At 35.2% G+C, this 20708-nt stretch overlaps 1 protein-coding gene across 4 annotated transcripts in view; it reads left to right on the top strand.

Moving 5' to 3' along the window:
- DOK6 (docking protein 6) overlaps window positions 1-20708 on the top strand; it is a 407473-nt gene that overhangs the window by 143604 nt on the left and 243161 nt on the right. For all 4 annotated transcript variants that reach the window (XM_059041423.2, XM_067014381.1, XM_067014382.1 and 1 more), the window contains exon 2: window positions 1885-1992. In XM_059041423.2, the coding sequence (XP_058897406.1) occupies window positions 1885-1992 (108 nt within the window). The remainder of the gene's footprint in view (window positions 1-1884; window positions 1993-20708) is intronic.

The raw sequence follows: 20708 nt of genomic DNA, 5'->3' as shown, positions 1-20708 counted from the left end.
CCTCACACCAGTCAGAATGTCCATCATCAAAAAATCTACAAACAATGAATGCTAGAGAGGGGGTGGAGAAAAGGGAACCCCCTTGCACTGTTGGTGGGAATGTAAATTGATACAGCCACTATGGAGAAGAGTATGAAAGTTCCTTTAAAAACTAAAAATAGAACTACCGTATTACCTAGGAATCCCACTACTGGGCATATACACTGAGAAAACCATAATTCAAAAAGAGTCATGTACTGCAATGTTCATTGCAGCTGTATTTACAGTAGGTAGTTCATGGAAGCAACCTAAGTGTCCATTGACAGATGAATGGATAAAGAAGATGTGGCACATATATACAATGGAATATTACCCAGCCATATAAAGAAATGAAATTGAGTTATTTGTAGTGAGGTGGATGGACCTAGAGTCTGTCATACAGAGTGAAGTAAGTCAGAAAGAGAAAAACAAATACCGTATGCTAACACATATATATGGAATCTAAAGAAAAAAAAAATGAAGGACCTAGGAGCAGGACAGGAATAAAGATGCAGATGTAGGGAATGGATTTGACACGGGGAGGGGGAAGGGTAAGCTAGAACAAAGTGAGAGAGTGGCATGGACTTATATACACTACCAAATATAAAATAGCTAGCTAGTGGGAAGCAGCCGCATAGCACAGGGAGATCAGCTCCGTGCTTTGTGACCACCTGGAGGGGTGGGATAGGGAGGGTGGGAGGGTTACCCATGAGGGAGGAGATATGGGGATGTGTGTATATGTATAGCTGATTAACTTTTTTATAAAGCAGAAACTAACACACATTGTGAAGCAATTATACTCCAATAAAGATGTTTAAAAATAAATTTTAAAAAGAAAAAAAGAAAAAGAAAAAAAGAAATAGAACAGAAATACAGTGATCTTTGTTTCTGGCTATAGAGAATGTAAACCCCAGCAAAAATATGCATTTCTATAAAAGTTTGAAATATTAAATTTGCATCTCTAGACCTCTTTAGTTATTGACAAAAAGTCTCATTTTATTGATTTGACTTAAACATACCTGTGGATGGAGGGTGATAAGGTGGGCATCAGGTGACAGTGTAAGAGCCAACATGAATTAGTCCTGTAAAATCAGGCAGAGTCCAGAAAGAGGGCCTGTGTTTGTGTAATATATAGCCCTGCTTTTTTTAAAAAACAAAGCTGAAGAGATGTGTGTTCAGACAGATGTGTGTTCAAATGCTGACACTCTTACTGTCTTACTATCTTTATCATAAAATGAAGACAACCTGACTCATACAGTAGGTATGAGGATTAAATGTGTCTATAAATTCTAAAATGTATTGCACATAATAAGCGTTTAGTAAATAGTTGCTATAAAAGCATACAAGGGCATGACAGATGTGTCCATTATAAAAACATATCTGTTTCATTTTCTAAGTAGTATGTGAGCATTTTTTATAATTAACACTGTAAGTTAATTTTTAAATGTGATGGTTTTCCAAAGATAGAATATTGAACATTATGAAAGTGCTTCATCTTAGTAAATTGCTACTTCATTATCATGGAAAACAGAATTGTTTGTCACCAGGATGGTGAGAATAAATATTTTATATGGTGTTGATACCCAGATGATTTAGTTAGTTTAAAGAGGATTGAAGCCAGTGCACTGAAAATGTCATAGCATAAAATCTTTTCATATAAAATTTAAGTTTATATTTAATACTGTTTTTAAAATTTGCTATAATTTTTAAGAAAAACATGCCTCTGACTTCCCACATTTTTTTCTCTATGTAAGATAAGTGCATGTGAAACAATTTATTCCCCCTGGATTAGTTGAATAGATAAACCCCTGATGCTACTAAACTCATGTACCAAAGACATAATGGGATTCCTTTATTTACTTTCAGATTTTCAGGCGTTGCTGGTTGGTTTTTAAGAAGGCGTCTAGTAAAGGACCCAGAAGGCTAGAAAAATTTCCAGATGAAAAGGCAGCATATTTCAGAAACTTTCATAAGGTAAGTCACGGTCTTTGGAATCTCGGGCATAACTGTACCCTTGGCAACAACTGTGGAGACATTTCTTCTGATAGATGAAATCTGCAGAGGCAAAAATGCATGGCCAGGATAAAATGTCCCTGCACTGATAAAATGCAAAAGTTGTTTTTCTCCTTTATTTTAATCATCTGCTATAAATGCCAGTGGTGCCTCTGCAAAATGAAAGACTCATTTTTATTGCTACTTTGCAAAATGAGATGACTCATAACCAGATCATTTCCCAAGGTGCTGAGTAGGCACTTTCCCACTTTTCAGGTTAATTGTGCATTTGTACTTTGATTTAAACCGTGGGCAATGTTTAGGAGATAAAACTTTTGAGGCTGGTGTTAGCAGTGTTAATGACACCGTTAATGTACAAAGCATTTGCTCTTTACAGCTTAACAAGAACGATCATCGTGTATGCTGATGTGTAGAGATGTGACATAAATCCTATGACTGAAATATCAATTTCCTAAGAATTAAAAGTATGTAAGAAATTGCCCTAGAATGATGCTAAATGTGCTGCTGAAAGTTATCTCTGGTGATAATGTCAAAAAAGAGTTAAGTATTTGATAGTAATGTGGAGGATTCATGATCAGAATGCAGAATTGTGAAACACCATTGCTTTTTAGATAGAATGCCCACATAAGCTCAGGAAAGACTCTAATTCTTCACTGGTGGTAACATAGAGTAAGTTACCCTGAATAATGTAATGAGTCTGTGGAATTTATGTGATGTATAGTGCTAATTTCTTCTTTTATTAAAAATAGAGTGCTTGCCAGGGATGAGGGGGTGGGAGGGATAAACAGGCGTAGGACCGAAGATTTTTAGGACAGTAGAACTACCCTTTATGATACTATAATGGTGGATGTATGTCATTATAAATCTGTCCAACGCCATAGAATGTAAAACACCAAGAGTGAACCTTACTGTAAAATATGGACTTCGGGTGATTATGTTGTATCAAAGTAGATTCATGAGTTATAACAAACGTACCATCTGGTGGGGATTTTGATAATGGGAGAGGCTATGTATTTGTGAGGGCAGGTTGCATAAGGGAAAGCTCTGTACTTTCTGCTCAATATTGCTGTGAACATAAAACTGCTCTAAAAGGTAAAGTCTATTAAAAATAGATTATTCAGCAGTAATGTGCTAACCAATCCTATTACACAAATAACTAGCAATCTTTTGTATTAGATTTGAACCTATATCATAAGGTTTAAAATGTGAATTTCTTTAACTTTCTGTGAGGTATTCTATATTTTAATATAGATTTACTAATAGAGAATCCAAGTTCAAGTTCCTGCTGAGCCACTTACAAGCTCATAGGAGTTTGGTTTTCTCATGAGGACATGGATTTTAAAATTGCAATATTACATGTCTCTTTTGAAGACTATTTAAGATAGAGTATCAAATAACAGCCAACACAGAGATGCAGGTTCTAACTATATGAAAAATTATTTGCAGCCTGAAGTCATATTGATATTTTGTATGATGATGGTGACCATGGCAATAATTTTAAGCCTGACTTAATGACAAACTGCCAGGTTGTGAAATGTAAGTCTGTAACGTTTAGTTTTTGAGTAAAATTTTGGAAGACTGAGCATAGTATATATTCTGTGGATTCCTGGTCAGAACGCCTGCCTGCTGGTCAGTGCTGTACCCTGGCCGGACGCGCTCTAGCCAGCACACCTAGAGTCCGTGTACTCATGATTCAGCCATCTTTTACTTGCAAAATGGCAACATTATAAGCAGTATTATAACCACCTATAAGGGTTAATAATTTAGACAAAGATAAGTGTAAGCTGTCTGCTTTACACGATGCACTGGGCTCCTCAGTGGGGGCACGAGGAGATGCACAAGGCACAGTCCTTGCCCTGAAAGGGCTTGTATTCCAGAGGAAAAGACACACATATGCAGGTAATTTTGATTCAATATGAACAAGTCTTAGTAAATTGCAAAGGGTTGAGGTCATAAAGAGTGTGTTCTCTGACCATAAATTATTTAAATTAGAAATCAATGTTATCTAGTAAATGCTGAATTTGGGGTAATTAACATATTCTAAGGGGTAATAATTCCAAGGCAATGTAGTAGTCACAGAGGCTATTAGCAGATATTCTAAACTCAAAGATAATAAAAACACAAATATCAGCATGCGTGGAATATAGCCATACCAGGGAGTGTAGGGAAATGTATAGCTATGAGTCCTTACATTAGAAAGAAACAATAAATGTAGGAGAAAATATCAATGAAACAGAAACCAAAATAACAATCAGGAAATTTTGTAAAGTCAATAGCTGTTTCTTTTAGAAAAAAATCACTCACTTGATAAACTCTTAACCGAATTTATCAGGAAAAAAAAGAATAAAAAAACTCAAAGACTGGGAAGAGTAAAGGGGTTATCACTACAAATTCTACTTGACAACTTAAATGAAATAGACAAACTCCTTGAAAGATACAAACTACCCAGTCTTGTTCAATAGCTCAAGACCTAATAAAATCTTTGAACTTTTAGTTCAAAACTTTCCCACCAAGAAAACTTCAGGTCCATATCATTTCACTTGTTAATACTACAACGTATTTAAAGGGAAAAAATTAATCCACATAAATACTTAAGGAAAATATAAAAAGGAGGAAACCCTTTCCAACTCACTTTATCAGACTGATATTATCTGAAAACCAAAAGTAGACAAAGACACTAGGGGAAAGTAACTGATCAGTATCCCTACAAATCAGAACATTTAAACAAAATATTAGCAAATCTAATTCAACAGTATGTTAAAATGATAACATATGATCAAGTAGGATTTATGATAGAAATGCAAGGTTGTTTTAACATTTGAAAATCGACCAATGTAATAATGTAGAATTAATGAGAAAATATATCATGGGATCCTTTAAATGTATACAGAAAGACATTTCTGTATGCTTATAAAGACAAAATTAAACATCCATTTATGATTTAAAACTCTCAGAACATCAAGGACAGAATGAACTTCCTTAATCAGAAAAAAAGCATCTAACAAATACCTACAGAAAAAAAAAGAAAACTCTGTTTCTATGCTCAGTGACATAATCGTTTGTTGAAAATGCATGATCATCTTCAAAACAAATACCAGAACTAATGAATGAATTTAGTGAATGACATTTTATGATCATTTGCATTTTTAAATAGTTGCAGTTAACACTTGATAAATTAATTTTTTAAAAAAGAACTCAATTTACAGTAGTGCCAACAATTATAAAGTACATGTGCAATCTCTACACTGAAAACTATGGAACATAGCTGAGAGAATTAAAGAGGACCCAAATAAGTGGCAAGAAATAAAATATTCTTAGATTGATACCAGTTCAATATTGTTAGGATATCAATTCTTCCTAAATCGGTATGTAGCATAATTCTTATCAAAATTCCAGGAATATTTTCTTGTAGGTATTGACAAGCTAATTCTATATGGATATTTGCATAACCTATATTAGTCAATGCAATTTTAATGAAGAAGAACAAATTTGGAAATTTATGAGATTTCAAGACTTACTATAAAGTGACGGAAATCATGATATTATGATTTTAGCAAAAGGATATTTATATAGATCAATGGAAGGGAATAGAGAGGTCAGAAATGAATGCATACATATATGGTCAGTTGCATTTTGACAAAGGTATGAAGACAAGTCAATAGGAAAAGAAACTTTTTCCAACTAATGGTGCTAGAACAACTAGATATCTCTATGTAAATAAATGAACATTGATCTTACGTCACATTATACACATAATAAACTCAGAGCAGATCGTTGGTCTAAATTTAAACGCCAAAACTATAAAACTCCCCGTAGTAAGTATAGAAGAAAACCTTTTCCACTTTGTAATAAGCGAATATTTCTCAGCACACAAAAAGTATAAACCATAAGAAAAAATTGGTAAATTGAGCTATATTGAAATGTAAAACTTTTTTTCTTTTCAAGTGATCTAGCTAACAAAATAAGAAGGCAGGTAAGTCTGGGAAAACACATGCAAACATTTCTCTGACCAGAAACACATATCCAGTATACTTAAAGAATTCTTAGAACTCAATAATAGGAATAAAACCCAGTATTTTAGATTGAACAAAAGATGTGAACAGATATTTTCCAAAATAAGATATATGAATAGCAAACAAGAACATGAAAAGATGCTCAACATCAGCAGTGATCTGCAAGATTTAAATTCAAAGTAACACTATCCATCCATTAGAATGGCTAAAATTATAAAGAATGAAACTAACCAGAGTTGTAGAACTCATATATTGCTGATGGACATGTAAAATTTTATAAGCACTTTGTAAAACAGTTGGCAGTTTCTTTAAAAGAGCAAACATACATCTGTCCAGCCATTCCACTTCTAGAAATGTACCCCCCTTCCCCACAAATGAACAGCCATGTCCAAATAAATATATGTATGAAAAAGTTCATAGTAGCTTTATTCAAAATAGCCTAAAAGTGGAAACAACCCAAACAGGAGAATGAATAAACTAATTGTGGTACATCCGTCAATGGAAAACCACTGAATGATTGAAAGGAACGACCTACTGATACACATAATAACAGATGAATCTCAGAATCATTATGCTGACTGAAAGACAGAAGACCCAAAATAATACATATTGTATGATTTCACCCTTGTATTTGTAGGAACAAAGTTCTTATTTATAGAAAAAAAATCATATCCTTGGTTACCTATTTTGAGGGAGGAATAGATGGAAGGTTGGACTGCAAAAGGACCTAAGGCGTTTAGGGGAGTCATGGAAGCCCTCTTTATTCGTATTGTGGTGGTGGTGTAAAAGGTACATGCAATGGTCAAAATTCATTCAGTTGTTCACTTTAAATGGTGGTAACTTACCGTGTATAAATCATTCTTCAATAAAGTTAACAAGGAAAAAGATCATCCTGGAAAACAGACTGTTGAGAAAGATCAAGAATCTTATCCCCTTTTGAGTCTGTGTGGTAACAACATTTACAGTCTACTCTCTTAGCAACTTTCAAGTATATAATACAGCACTGTTAACTGTACTCACCGTGCTGTACATTAGCTCCTCAGAACTTATTCATCTTACCCTTTGACCAATGAGGATGGAGATATTAACTAACCTTACTGTGGTAATCATTTCACAATATATGTGTGTCCAAACATTATGTTGTACACCTTAAATTTACACAATGTTATGGGTCAATGACATGGCAGTAATAAAGCTGGAATAAAAAAGAATCTTAACCACATTACACAGTGGGTAAGATTGTAGGCTCTGGAATCCAGCTTCCATATTTAACAGCTGTGTGAAAGTGCATAAATTAGTTAACCTCTATGTACCTAATTTTTCGCCTCTGACAGAATAAGATTTTAATAGTGCCTACCACAGAGAGCTGTTGTAAGGAATGAATGGTACTGTAGACATACAACGAGATTAAATATAATTAGTTGTTATTAACAAAGGAAAATTTATAGCTAAGCATATAACTACTTACTTGGGGTATGGTTAGTTTAGAAAATATTAGGCGTTAGTCGTGTAGCCTAGATGTGGAGGTAACTCCAATAAATGTGTTAGTATTGAAGTTGGAAGTCAAAGGACACATTTTGGATATAGTTTGTGAAGATGGACAGGATGTACCTATGGATTAAATGTTGAGTGTAAGTGAAAGGTAGGACTCATGGATTTGAGCAACAGCGATAAGGATGGCGCAGTTCATGAAGATGGGAAAGAGGGAAGAGCAGGCTTTGAGTAAAAATCACAAGGTTTCACTTAGCATATGTTAAATTTGAAATGTCTATTAGGCATTCAAACTAAATGTCAAGTAGTCAATTAGATAAACAAATGTGGGCTGGGGTGGTGGAAATGTCGCTGATAAAGTTATTTATCTGACTGTCATTGGCATATTGATAGCACTTTATTCTGTAGCACTGGATAAAATGTCCTTGGGAAAGAACGAAGAAAAGGAGATAACACTCCAGCACTTAGAGGATTAGCAGAGCTGGAGGAGCCAGAACAGAAATCTGAAAATAGCAGGCAGTAAGATGAGAAAAATAACATTAAGGGTAAACCATTGGAAACTAAGAGAAAACTGTGCTAAAAAATGTGAACAAATGGTCATCTGTGTCTAGTTTGAGAGATTGAGAAAGGTGACAGAAAAGGGACCATTGGATTGAGAACATGGAGGTCTTTGGTGGCTTTGCCAAGAGCTATTTCAGTGAAACACGGGGACTTATTTCACCTGAAGTAGCTTACATGAGACTGAGGTGTAAGGAATGGATAGCTACTCAGGCAATTTTTGTCAAGATGTTCACTGTAAAATTGAGCCAGTATATAGAGCAGATATGTTTTTTAAATACGACATGTATTGTAACACACCTATATGCCAAAGGGCACAATCTAGTAGACAGAAACTGTGATGATTAAAAGGTTCTTGTGTATAATGATAGGGTGTGGTCTTTAACAGAACCAGAGAGCATTCATTTTAACAAAAAAGAAGGAAAAGAATGACTGCAGATATAAGTAGGTTAAATAAAAATTAATGTTAGAAAACTATGACTAACACTTTCAGAACATACACACTTTATGTGTGTAAGCTCTCTGTCCAGTATTTGAATAGTAAGTCATGAAAGATCCGGTGCAGTGCAGTGAGAAGAAGAATAGTTCATCTTTTAATAAATAACTAAACAGATATCACTGACTGTAACTTGAAACTTCCTAAAGCACTTTAATAACTAGATTCGGTGTGTGTGACAGCAAAAATTTACTTTTCTCATGGCAATGTTTTGGAGATTAAAGGTTTTTATCTTTGCAACTTATTATTCCCAGCAGTTGGGAGGCTAATTCTGTTTCCTAGTGATTTAAATTTCCTTTCAGGAATTTTATCTTATTTTTTTCCTCAGTGATCGTGAATTAAAACCATGAAGTTAGACCAATGCTGATATGGAAGAATAATTTGGTCATGATTCATCAGTAATAAGAAATCTTTACGGTTGTTTTGTAAATGGTTTCTTCTCTTATTTTGATACTATTTTAGCAAGTTTTGCCTAATGCTTCACTGGCTGTCTTATTATAGGCTTTGGGTAAAAAAAAAAAAAAAAAATCACACGCTTTTACTTTGTATATGTTAAATTTGAAATGTCTCTTTGGCATTCAGACCAAAATGTGTGTCAACCGCACTACTTTTCTTCTTAACTAGCTTTACGACACTGATTTTTGCTTCTTTATTTTCTTAGAATGCACAGCTAGCATTATTCAAATTCTCTTTTATCATCTCTTCTATTATTCAATACTGCCACTTTATCACTCACACGTGATAAAGTTCTACTTAGCCATCCAAATTATATTACCATTGGGCAACTCTGATGTTGCTCAAATTAAAGCAAAAACTTTCCATGTGGGCTTCCCTGGTGGTGCAGTGGTTGAGAGTCCGCCTGCCGATGCAGGGGACACGGGTTCGTGCCCCGGTCCGGGAGGATCCCACGTGCCGCGGAGCGGCTGGGCCCGCGAGCCATGGCCGCTGAGCCTGCACGTCCGGAGCCTGTGCTCCGCAATGGGAGAGGCCACAACAGTGAGAGGCCCGCGTACTGAAAAAAAAAAACTTTCCATGTAAATATTCGCTTTCACTGGGTGACATAAGTAACATACAGGTGCATCTTGACTCTCAGAGTAATTTCTACTCCGCTGCAAAGGAAAGGAGCCCTGCCCTGAATATTGGGAAATGACTGTCAAACCCAATTCAAGAAAACACAGAAAATACTATTTTAATATAATAATATAATATAATATAATATATAGTTTTTTGAAACTGTGATATCTAGTGACTAGATAGACACTGAGGCTCAGAAGATGAAGAGATGAGATACTCTTCTTATTTTTCCGATACTGACAGTAATTGCCCTACTCCTCCAAGACTGTTATGAGGTGTAAATAAGATACTACATGTGAACTTTTTAAAGACTGTTTAGAGCAGTCAAAAAATGTTGAGTTATTATCATTATTGTTTTAAGATTTTACAATACAAGAAAGCTAGGTTATAAGTAGCTAACTACAATGAAATATGATGAAGTGCAGTAATAAAAGTAAAAGGGAACACTTGTCTACCTTTGGAAATCAGGACTTCCCAAAGGGCTTCTTAAGATTACTCTGTTTTGACAAAACAAAATAATAGAAAGGGATGCGTTCTATGAGGAAGAAGAAGGGTGATTACAAGTACTGAAGTTACACTGCATGGTGCGTTGAAGAAACTTTGAGGAATCTAGTGTTGGCAAACTCTGAAAGGAAGGCTGTAGTGGTGGAAAATAAGCACAGAGGAAGTGGGTGAGGCAAGTGAAGGGTCATAAATACCTTCCTCATGAGTTTAACCTCTATCCTGTAAGCAATAGAGCAGTTGTGAAGGGTTTTACATGGTTTTTCATATCTTCAAATATGTATTCAGAAAAAAATAATTTGCATGACATCACATCAAATGGATGGGATAATAGACTATATACAGAAAAACAATATAATTAAATATTATAGTATAATTATTTCCACTTCCGCATAGTAGACAACAGAGTCCTAAATGGAGAAGGGTAAAGTGAATGGAGAGGAGATAGATTTGGGTGATATTTTCTAGGTACAGTCAAGTAGAATTAAGAAGACTTAGTAACTGATTGGATATCGGGGAAATGGAAGAGAGAGGAATAAGACTTGATATCTTTTCAGGACTGGGTGAGGGATGAATGGTCGCGCTGTTCATCGAGACTGGGTGAAAAAAAGGTGATTCTTGGCATGTTAGAGTTTGAAGTATTTATATATGGTATATTCACGTATATATTTCATTAAACAATAAGAAATACAGCCAGTTTGGAGTGAAACTGCCCAGGAAATCTGCTGAACAGAATTAATGTGAAGGTGGATGTATGTCAACACTGCTCTGTCAAAGCCTGAACAGTGTAAAATAAAACCGTCTTCTATAAAAGACACTGACCTTAGTTCCAGCCTTATGGTGAAATCCAAGATATTTCACAGGTATTTCAATTATAAATTTATCGAGAGTTACAAATCAAAAAGTTGATACTTGACTGAGAAAAACACCAGCTAATTCAAGGAATGGTAGAAAATTATGAAAAGTCCCATTTAAATGAGGAAATGCTAGTAGAATAAACATGAAAATCCTAACCAGTAAATTTTATAAAATGTATAGTAATTATCAAGACTCTTTAAATATATTCCTAGCTGAAAAATGTAATAATTCTAAAGAGATAATTGTTAATTTTACCATAAAGTTATTAAAAATACTGACATTTGCAAAGAGTTTGAAGAAGAGAGAAGACAGAACTTTGGAGACTGTGTGAGTCCTGCTCTTCTCTGGGGCTTCCCTTCCCTATGACAGGGTGGGTGGGTGTAAGTAGTGTCCAGAAGGCCACCCCAGGGATCAGATGGGGTTAATTTGTCCAAGGCCTGGACAACCAGCCATCAAGGCAATAAAAACAATCACAGATGTTCGTGACATTTTTATCCTGAAGTATACTTTCGCTTCTTCAAAATCAAAGACTGAACTATCACTTCCCATGGCTTTTTCCATTCATCGAATTATGAATCCTTTTTTTCAGATGTGAACATGGCAAAGCTCTAAATTTCTCATAGTTCCCTCTAATGACCAGGTCAATAAAGAAAGATCTCTTTATGAAAAAGGCTGGCATATTTAAAATTTTTGTTTTCCCTTGAAGAATTAATGCTCAGTCCAAATATTGGATCTCCAGAATTGGAAAAAAAAAAAATACTTCATTTTCAAGATGGCTTAAAGAGGTAGACCATTATGGATTTCCCAAATTGTCCTATTTGTTAATGTTTAAACACTTTAAACTTCTGATTGGTCGGTTATTTTGATATGCCCTAAAATCTGCTGTAGTGCTCAACAGCAATAAATTAAAATAATCAATCAAATGAACACAATGTTTCCAACCTAAGTGAGGGACTTCTGCAAAATAATCTAAGGATACAATTATTTTTTTTACCAACTTTAACTTAATGCTATACTCTATCTGAAATGTACATATTATAAAGCTTATGAGTATTCCTGATCTCATTTAGACATTTGATATGTTTACTGTGAGAGAGATCTTGCTGCATAAATCAGTTTTTTACATGAAACTGCTATAAAATGGTATATACATTTTTTTTTACTTCTCGGTAGAAAGAAATTTGAAATTCAAATCACTAGCTGCTGAAGGAAGTTATTAAAAATGCATTAGGGGGCTTCCCTGGTGGCGCGGTGGTTGAGAGTCCGCCTGCCGATGCAGGGGACATGGGTTCGTGCCCCGGCGCGGGAAGATCCCACATGCCGCGGCGCGGCTGGGCCCGTGAGCCATGGCCGCTGAGCCTGCGTGTCCGGAGCCTGTGCTCCTAAACGGGAGAGGCCACAACAGTGAGAGGCCCACATACCGCCAAAAAAATGCATTAGGGTTGAAAGTGTAGCTGTATATAATTGTCATAACAGGTATTCAAAACAAATTTATCCTCAATGAAAACTGAACTAAAGCAATTTACATAGAATCAACTAATAAATTTTCCTTAATTTTCTAAGCAGATGAAAAAGAAAGAGTTTATAGAAGTTTTAATAAAGTAAATATGAGTGCTGTCTGTAGCGAGGAAGATATAAATAAAGTCCCTTAGAAGGATGAATGAAGATAGTGCTCTGCGAAGTTCCCATTCTACTCGATGCCGGAAAAGCGATGCCCGTATTGAGACCAATCTTATTTCTAAATTCCCTATAACCTGACATTAAAAACAATGTTTTGTTCTGTTTTACTCCTATTTGGAGTTGTCGTATTTATCTATATGTAAAGTAAACATCTGAGAGAATTTGGGAAAAGATGAAGGCGTCCTTATGAAAATCAGCCACCTGTAAATATAGCATGTCCTTAAAGCTAGAAGCAAAAGCATCGGTAAGTGTAGAAACAGCACATGTGTACAGTGTGGTGTCTTGAACATGTTCATTTTGATTCCATGAAGAAATGGCTAAGTGCTTGGATGAGCACACACTTGGTGCGACGTGAAGAGTGATCATAGGCTTGGTTTCTCCTGAAATACCCACCAGAAATTCCCAGAGGGATAGTCATTTATTTGGGTTAAGGCATCTTATCCATTTGTGTATTTATTCATTCATTCATCTAGCTGTAATCTCTTAGTCTGAAGACGTTTCAGTTTCTTGAACAGAAGCTCCTATGGACACACACGTTGGTTCCTGCGACAGTCACAGTTAATCCGTGATCATGTGTGAATTGTCTCATAATATCTGAGCACTAGTGCTAGTCACTCAGGGAAGACTCTAGTGCGTACTATTTAAATTTTTCTTTATCTTCATTTGGGAAGGGATGTTTTGGGCCTGGCAAAAGTGAGAGTATCCCCTTTCCCTCGTAGCCTGTAGGAGGTATCCACAAGATAGGTATTGTATTTGAAGCAAAACATGATGCAGCTCTGACAGTTCAGGCATGGGGTTTAATTGAATTAATTGCTAACTCAACACCCACGCATTTGTAACTCACTTCTTCCATTCCCATCTTCAATACAGAGATTGAAAGAGCTAGATGATCACTGTTTACACTTCCTGCAGTTATGGAGGTACATTTCTGGCCAATGACATAAAAATGTTAAGCCTACTAAAAGGTTAGAAAGGAATTTATATTTTCGGATATGGCCAGTAATGTCCCTTATTCCCTTTTTCTACACTGAAAACATGATAGCTGGAAATGCAGCAGACATTTTGTGCCCTGAGGAGATGAGCTTGAGAGAAATGCTGGCGGAAACAGGTGCTGATGTAGGTCTTTAATAAAAGGGAAGTGGTCTAAAGAGAACTTTTGAAAAGTGGCGAATACCTGTATTTGGGCCTGAGATGTTGCCTCTAATATTATCCAACTGCTAAACGAACACCAATAACTGCCTACCTCTAAGTTATTATGTGAGAAAAAAAAATCTTGCTTAAATCAGTGGCCAGCAAACTTTTATCTGTAAAGGGCCAGATAGTAAAAATTTTAGGCTTTGCAGATCCTAAGGTCTCTGTTGCAACTCTTCAACTCTGCCCTTGTAGTACATTAAACAGCCACAGACAATACGTAAACAAATGGCTGTGTTCCAATAAAACTTTACTTACAAAAACTTTATTTACAAAATTTATTTAAATTTGGCCCACAGGCCATAGTTTGCCTACCACAGATTTCAGTCACTGATATTTGAGTTTTCTATTACTTAAAGCTATGCATTTTTAAATCTAAATAAAAAAGTATAAATAATCTTGGCTATCCTGTCTAGATGCCCTAAGTATATATAGGTAAACAAGCTAAACGTGATTCACAGTTAAGTCATGGATCTCACCTAGAGTTGGTCTCATAAGCATAAGGAAGTAACCAGAGTCTCTTATAGCTTTCTTATATATATACTCTTTGGAATTGATGTGCATTAATGATCATACCAACACTCTTTCCACTCTGTGTCCTTTACTAGCAAAACATAATTGTGCCCATTAGTTACTATGTTAGAAGTTACCACACACTAAGCCATAGAGAGCTGAGCTGAGGACTACTTCCGAGCACTGAAACGTTGTAATAGCCATATAATTGCTAATAGCAGTTGACCTGCTAGAAATTCACATATCACTCAGTTGACTTTTCTTTAGGAAGTGGATTTTCCTCCCTCCCTCCTTTCCTTCCTTCCTTCCTCCGTCCCTCCCTCCCTCTCTTCCTTCCTTCTTTCCTCTTTCTTTTTCTGGTGTGATAGAAGGCAGCTGCAAAGGTTGATTTAATCATTATTGCTAAGTTAATGGATGCTATCATCATTCACCTCTATAATATTTGATTAATCTATTTTATTCCCATTTCTTAATCCCATTCATCTCTCCACTTCCATAATCATTATAATGATTTTGATGGGAAACTTTATGGGAATCTTATAAATGTATACTGTTGGTTTATTGAACATGTCTCGCTTTGTTAATTCACTTAAGTAATATTGTATTATAACTTAGTATGTTTATTTTTAATTCATGCTGCATTATGACTTTTATACCTATTTGCATTTCTGTGTCTCCATTTTGCCAGTTGCTTCTAACTGTTACATGATACCCCATAGTATCCATTATATTTTATATCCATTATATTTTACTTTTCCATTTTCCTAGTGATAGAAACTGAATTGCCAGCAACTGCTCAGTACCTCAAACAATGAAGTAATTAAGATTTTTGTTCTGTGTCTTTATGCCCCAATGTGAGAAATTTTCTGGCATATATAAAAAGAATAAGATGGTTCTGTGAAGGATATGTGAGTACTTAAGTATGTACTACCAGATGACTTTTCAGAAAGCAGCTCTACTCTACACATCCGCAGGGCACCTGAGGGTTCTGTATGCTCACATTCTTATTGATACTTTCCATTAGGCATTAATTTTCCAAATCTGATGGGTGTAAAGTGATATTCATTTGCGTTTTAACATACAGTTTTCTATTCCCAGTGAATTTGAGAAATTCTTCCTATACCCAATTGCTTTCTGAGTTTATTCTTCCACGAATTCTTTGATCATATCATTAGTCCATATCATACTGGGGTCCGTTTATTTTTCTGGCTGTTTTATAAGGTTTTCTTGTCTATTCTAAACACTAGTCTTACTTCAATTTTAGATGTAAATAATTTCTCATCTCTGTCCATTCACTTTGTGGAGTCCTGCATTAAACAGAAATCTATTTTTTCAATACTTAGGGACTCAGTTATCACTAGTCCATTTGTTAAATGAGCTATCCTCTCAGTTATTGTGGTGGCATAGATCTTACACTCACACACATATGTTTTTCTCTGATTACTCTGTACTGTCTGCTTGTTCGTTCTTGCTTGTTTGTTCTTGTACCACTAACATGCCACTTGTCTTAAATAACCACCGATCACACGATGTTGTGGCATTTGTTAGGAACATTGTTCCCCAAACACGCTCAGTAATATTTGCTAGTGTAGAGAAATTCTGCTGACTTTTTGTGTTGACGTATTTGACAGTATTGTTGAATACTTTTGTGGTTTTAATAATTTATTTTTCTATTAATGCTGCTAGCGTTTACATGTCAGTGATCATATTGTCTACAAATATTGATAGTTCTATCTTCTCCTTTCTTAGCCTTTTTCTTAACTTCTTGTCTAGGACCTGTGTTACACTGAGGCACTGACAGAGAGTATCCTTGCCAAGTTTCCAGTAATAAAGGGACTGTGTCTAATACTTGTGCATGAAGTAAAATAAATTTTGATAATAAACTTTAAAGAAAATTCCTTTCTCTACTTGATATATTGAGGGTTTTTTCTCATAAAAGGTATTGAACTTTATCAATTATATTATTTTTTTAACCTGCTGAGGTAACCATGTGATTTTTCTCATGCCGTCTATCAATTCTGAGAACTATGTTTAGACACTTTCTGATGTTAACCATACTTTAGGTGACTCAAAATAAATACAGATATATTCTTTGCTTTTTAAGAAACCAATATCTTACTAGAGAAATGGGGCTATATACAAATTTTTCATCATTTTCTTTCTGTCATTTTACCTTCATTCAAGACTACTGACTTTTTTTTTTTTTTTTTTTTTTTCAAAATTAGAAGCATCCTTTATTTTCTCAATTTCCTTTGTTTAATGTCCAGTCTTTTGTCATCCAAGAGGAAAAAATGGTAGGTTACATTATGTCTTTAAATAATTGAATTAGACTTAAGTGCCTGTTATTTACATATTTTCCACATTCTAATACAATTTATTTTCTTTTTTTTTTTTTTTAACATCTTTATTTGAGTATAACTGTTTTACAATAGTGTGTTAGTTTCTCTTTTACAACAAAGTGAATCAGTTATACATATACATATGTTCCCATAACTCTTCCCTCTTTTGTCACCCTCCCTCCCACCCTCCCTATCCCACCCCTCTAGGTGGTCACTAAATACAGAGGTGAACTCCCTGTGCTATGCTGTAGCTTCCCACAAGACTACTGACTTTAAAACACAAATTGGGCTGTTCATCTTCAGATAGTACTGTATAATCGTATTAGTTACCCAGGCTGGCCTAATGAGCTACCACAAATTTGGCTTAAAATCGCAAAAGTTTATTCTCTCCCAGTTCTGGGGGCAAGAGGTCAGGAATCAAGGTGTCGGCTGGTCTGCATCCCTGCAGAGCCTCTAGGGGAGCATCCTCCCTTGCCTTTTCCAGCCTCTGGTAGCTCCAGGAGCCCCTTCCCTTGCGGCAGCATCGCTTCCGCCTCTGCCCTCACACTCACGTGACCGTGTCCACTGTGTCCTGCCTCAAAGCCCCCTCTTCTATTCTAAGGACACTTGTCATTGGCTGTGTGGCCCACAGTCAATCCAGGGTGATCTCCTCTCAAGGTCCTTCACTTAATTACAGCTGCAAAGACCCTTTTCCCAAATAAGGTCCCGTTCACAGGTTCTGGGGTTTAGGACTTGGACATGTCTTTTGGTGGGCTGCTATTCAACCATTACTGTAATTAAAAGATTTAAAACTGTGCATCTAGTAAGTAAAGTCCTAGAGGCTGTAGAGTCTCTGTTAGTATCTGTGTAGCAAAGCTGTGCCTCTCAGAGTGAGAATGATGCCAGGGCTGACTGAGCTGTTTCATGCCTTTTTGTTCTTAAGTTAGTGAAACGTATTATTAGACACTAAATTTACACATGTTGAGAGAGAGGGAGGGAGAGAAGAGGAGAGAAAGACGTATATACATTTCCGATTTTAGTCCTTATTTTTCCTTTGTATTAATGTTCTGCATTTCTTAGCCCTGAAAATAAATTATCTTTCTGGTTTTTATAATCGACAACCTCAAAATATTTTGGAGTAATAAGGTAATGAGTTTTTCTGGGATTCCTTTCATCATCCCTACAATTTGGGTCTCTTTGGTAGTTGGATTCTCCTTCCTGTAATAACTTATCGATTAGCCATTATTAAATAGCATGAATTTCAGAGCAATAGCTATTGCATAAGTTGGTGGAAAGATCACTAGTGTGAGAAGCAGGAGGCATGGCCCTGATTCTGGCCATCACTTTAACTGTGGGATGGCCACCCAGATAGGGACAGCAATTTCCCATTGTTCAATGAGGAAAGCTTAGCTCTCTGTTTTATAAGTTAGAATGTTTTTGGCTGAAAATAACAGAAACCCCAATTCAAACAACTTAAAGAAGAGCATTTTCACATATTACAGCATGTCCAGAAAAAGAAAATGGCTTCAGGGTTTGGTTCATTCTTGATTCTGCTTAAGAATGAAAATTAAGGACCTGGGTTCTTTTTTTTCTTTCCTATCTCTACGCTGCCATCCTTAGAGTTGCCTTCATCTTCAATCTAGTAGAATGATAACTGTAGCATCTCTGAATTATGACATCCAGACAGGACAACATCCACTGGAGAAGGGGGATAGTTTTATCTGGAGGTTACCTCCAGATAAGAAAACATTTGTCAGAAGCCACCAGAAGACTTCTTTTGACAAGTCATTGGTTATATTTAGGTCATGTTCTCTTTCTTAAACTAATCACAAGCAAGGAGACTGTAACCCTAGGAGTAACAAGTTCTACCATGATATGGGGGGTGAGAGATGCCTACCAGGGCACTTGGGCTGCATGATGTAAGGGTGCATAACTGAAAATAATCAGATTCTGTTATGAATGAAGGAACTGGAACTGGATGCTGAGTAGACTGCCAATGGTGACTACTATAGTTAATTTTAATTCGAATGTAATTTTATCCATAGTTATTTTTTCTAGAAGATGCATTTAATAATGTAGTTTAATATTGGAGAGACCTTAAGTCTTTCAAAGATTTAAAAGACTGAACTTGTAATTATTGATTATGAGCGTGTTGGGATTGTCAAATAGTAAGCATGGGAGGTCTGAATCAGAGTACATGATATCTGTCACAAGGAGCTTAAAAAATGAGTTATATTGAATTTTTCAATGGTACACATTCATATTATTCAGTGACAGGAGACAAATGTAAGGAAGCAGATATTGGAAAATTGATATAAATTATATTGAAAGAAAGCAATTATAAAATTTCTGTGCAAATATTATGACCAGAATATTGAAGTATACAATGTATAGGATAACACCAATATTTAAATTAGCATTATGAAAACTTAGGACTCAAGCTTTCAAAAGAGATTGATATGTATTAATTGTAATAATTTAAAACTTCAGTAAAACTTCCACCTTTTTTTCATATTGGAAAATCAATATTCTCTATCCTAATAAAGTGAATTGTATTAAACTAGCTCCTAAAAATGTCTATTCTCAAAAATCAAAACTCTGACTTAATTAGAACAACCATAGAAGATTAGTAAAATGTCAGGATTGAGAATAATTATTAGTAAGATTAATAAGAATGGGGAGTGCAATTTATTTTCAAATTCATTTAAATATACTTGAAAAATATCTGAAAGTTAATGTCATTTACTTTTCAAAATAAGATTAAGTTTAAAGAAAGAAACTGAGTGCCTAAATAGGCAGTATCTGATCTCAATTGTCATGACAATAAACTGATAAGATGCTTTAAAACAAAAAATAATTTCAGTAAATATGCTTTTTTCAACTTTTTATCTGTGTACTAAATAGTGAAAATTAATTTTATACTTGTGAGTAAGATCTGCATTGAATGCTAATACTTGGTTTAATTTGCACAGTTATGCTAAGGGGAAAGGTGTATAACATAAAAAGTATGATGATTTTTAAATTGTGCAATAAACCTTAATTTGTTTATTCTAACTATTGCTAGTATGCAAATAAAATCCCTCTGAAAAACTTGGGCTTAATTGGAAAAATATCACTATGTCCTTCAGCCCATATCAGATTCTTCCTGAAAGTTCTACCAAACTAAGTAATGGTAGAACAAGTAAAATCTAGTTAACCATTTTGATGTACAAGTGAAGCAGCTTCTCTGATATTTGTTCTTTTTTTATATTAGTTTTTATTGGAGTATAGCTTCTATACAATGTTGTGTTAGCTTCTACTGTACAGCAAGGAGAATCAGCTATATGTATACACATATCCACTCTTTTTTTGGATTTCCGTCCCATTTAGGTCACCACAGAGCACTGAGAAGTGTTCCCTGTGCTATACAGTAGGTTCTCGTTAGTTATCTATTTTATACATAGTAGTGTATATATGTCAATCCCAATCTCCCAGTTCATCCCTCTCCCCCTTCCCCCTTGGTAGCCATATGTTTGTTCTCTACGTCTGTGTCTCTATTTCTGCTTTGCAAATAAGAACATCTATACCATTTTTCTAGATTACACATATATGCATTAATATACAATATTTGTTTTTCTCTTTCTGACTTATTTCATAAGTTATACATAGAAGTATGCCCTCCCTTTCAGAACATATAGCCCAACGCAGCTGTATGCTATCCTCTTCTTTATCTTTAGTCTTTTCTTCTCTCATCAAATATGAAAGGAATAATCACTTAACAGATGCCTACTGGTCTTCACTGTGAAAAGCATATAGTCAAAATGCAAATTTAAAAATCCTATGTTGAAGTCTAGTTATGTAAAGAATTAATAAATAAATGACATGAATTAGTAAGAGAACAACTCAATAATTTACTTACTGAGCCCAGTGTAAGAACACAACCAGGTTTCATAATGAGTCCAGAAGCCATCCAAATTCAGATCAAGCTGTCAAGGTCTTGAGAAA

Source organism: Kogia breviceps, chromosome 15 (genome assembly GCF_026419965.1).
Source record: "Kogia breviceps isolate mKogBre1 chromosome 15, mKogBre1 haplotype 1, whole genome shotgun sequence".
NCBI classification, from domain to species: Eukaryota; Metazoa; Chordata; class Mammalia; order Artiodactyla; family Physeteridae; genus Kogia; species Kogia breviceps.
The sequence above is the reverse complement of the archived record's forward strand: the minus strand, read 5'-3'. Positions and strand labels throughout refer to the sequence as shown.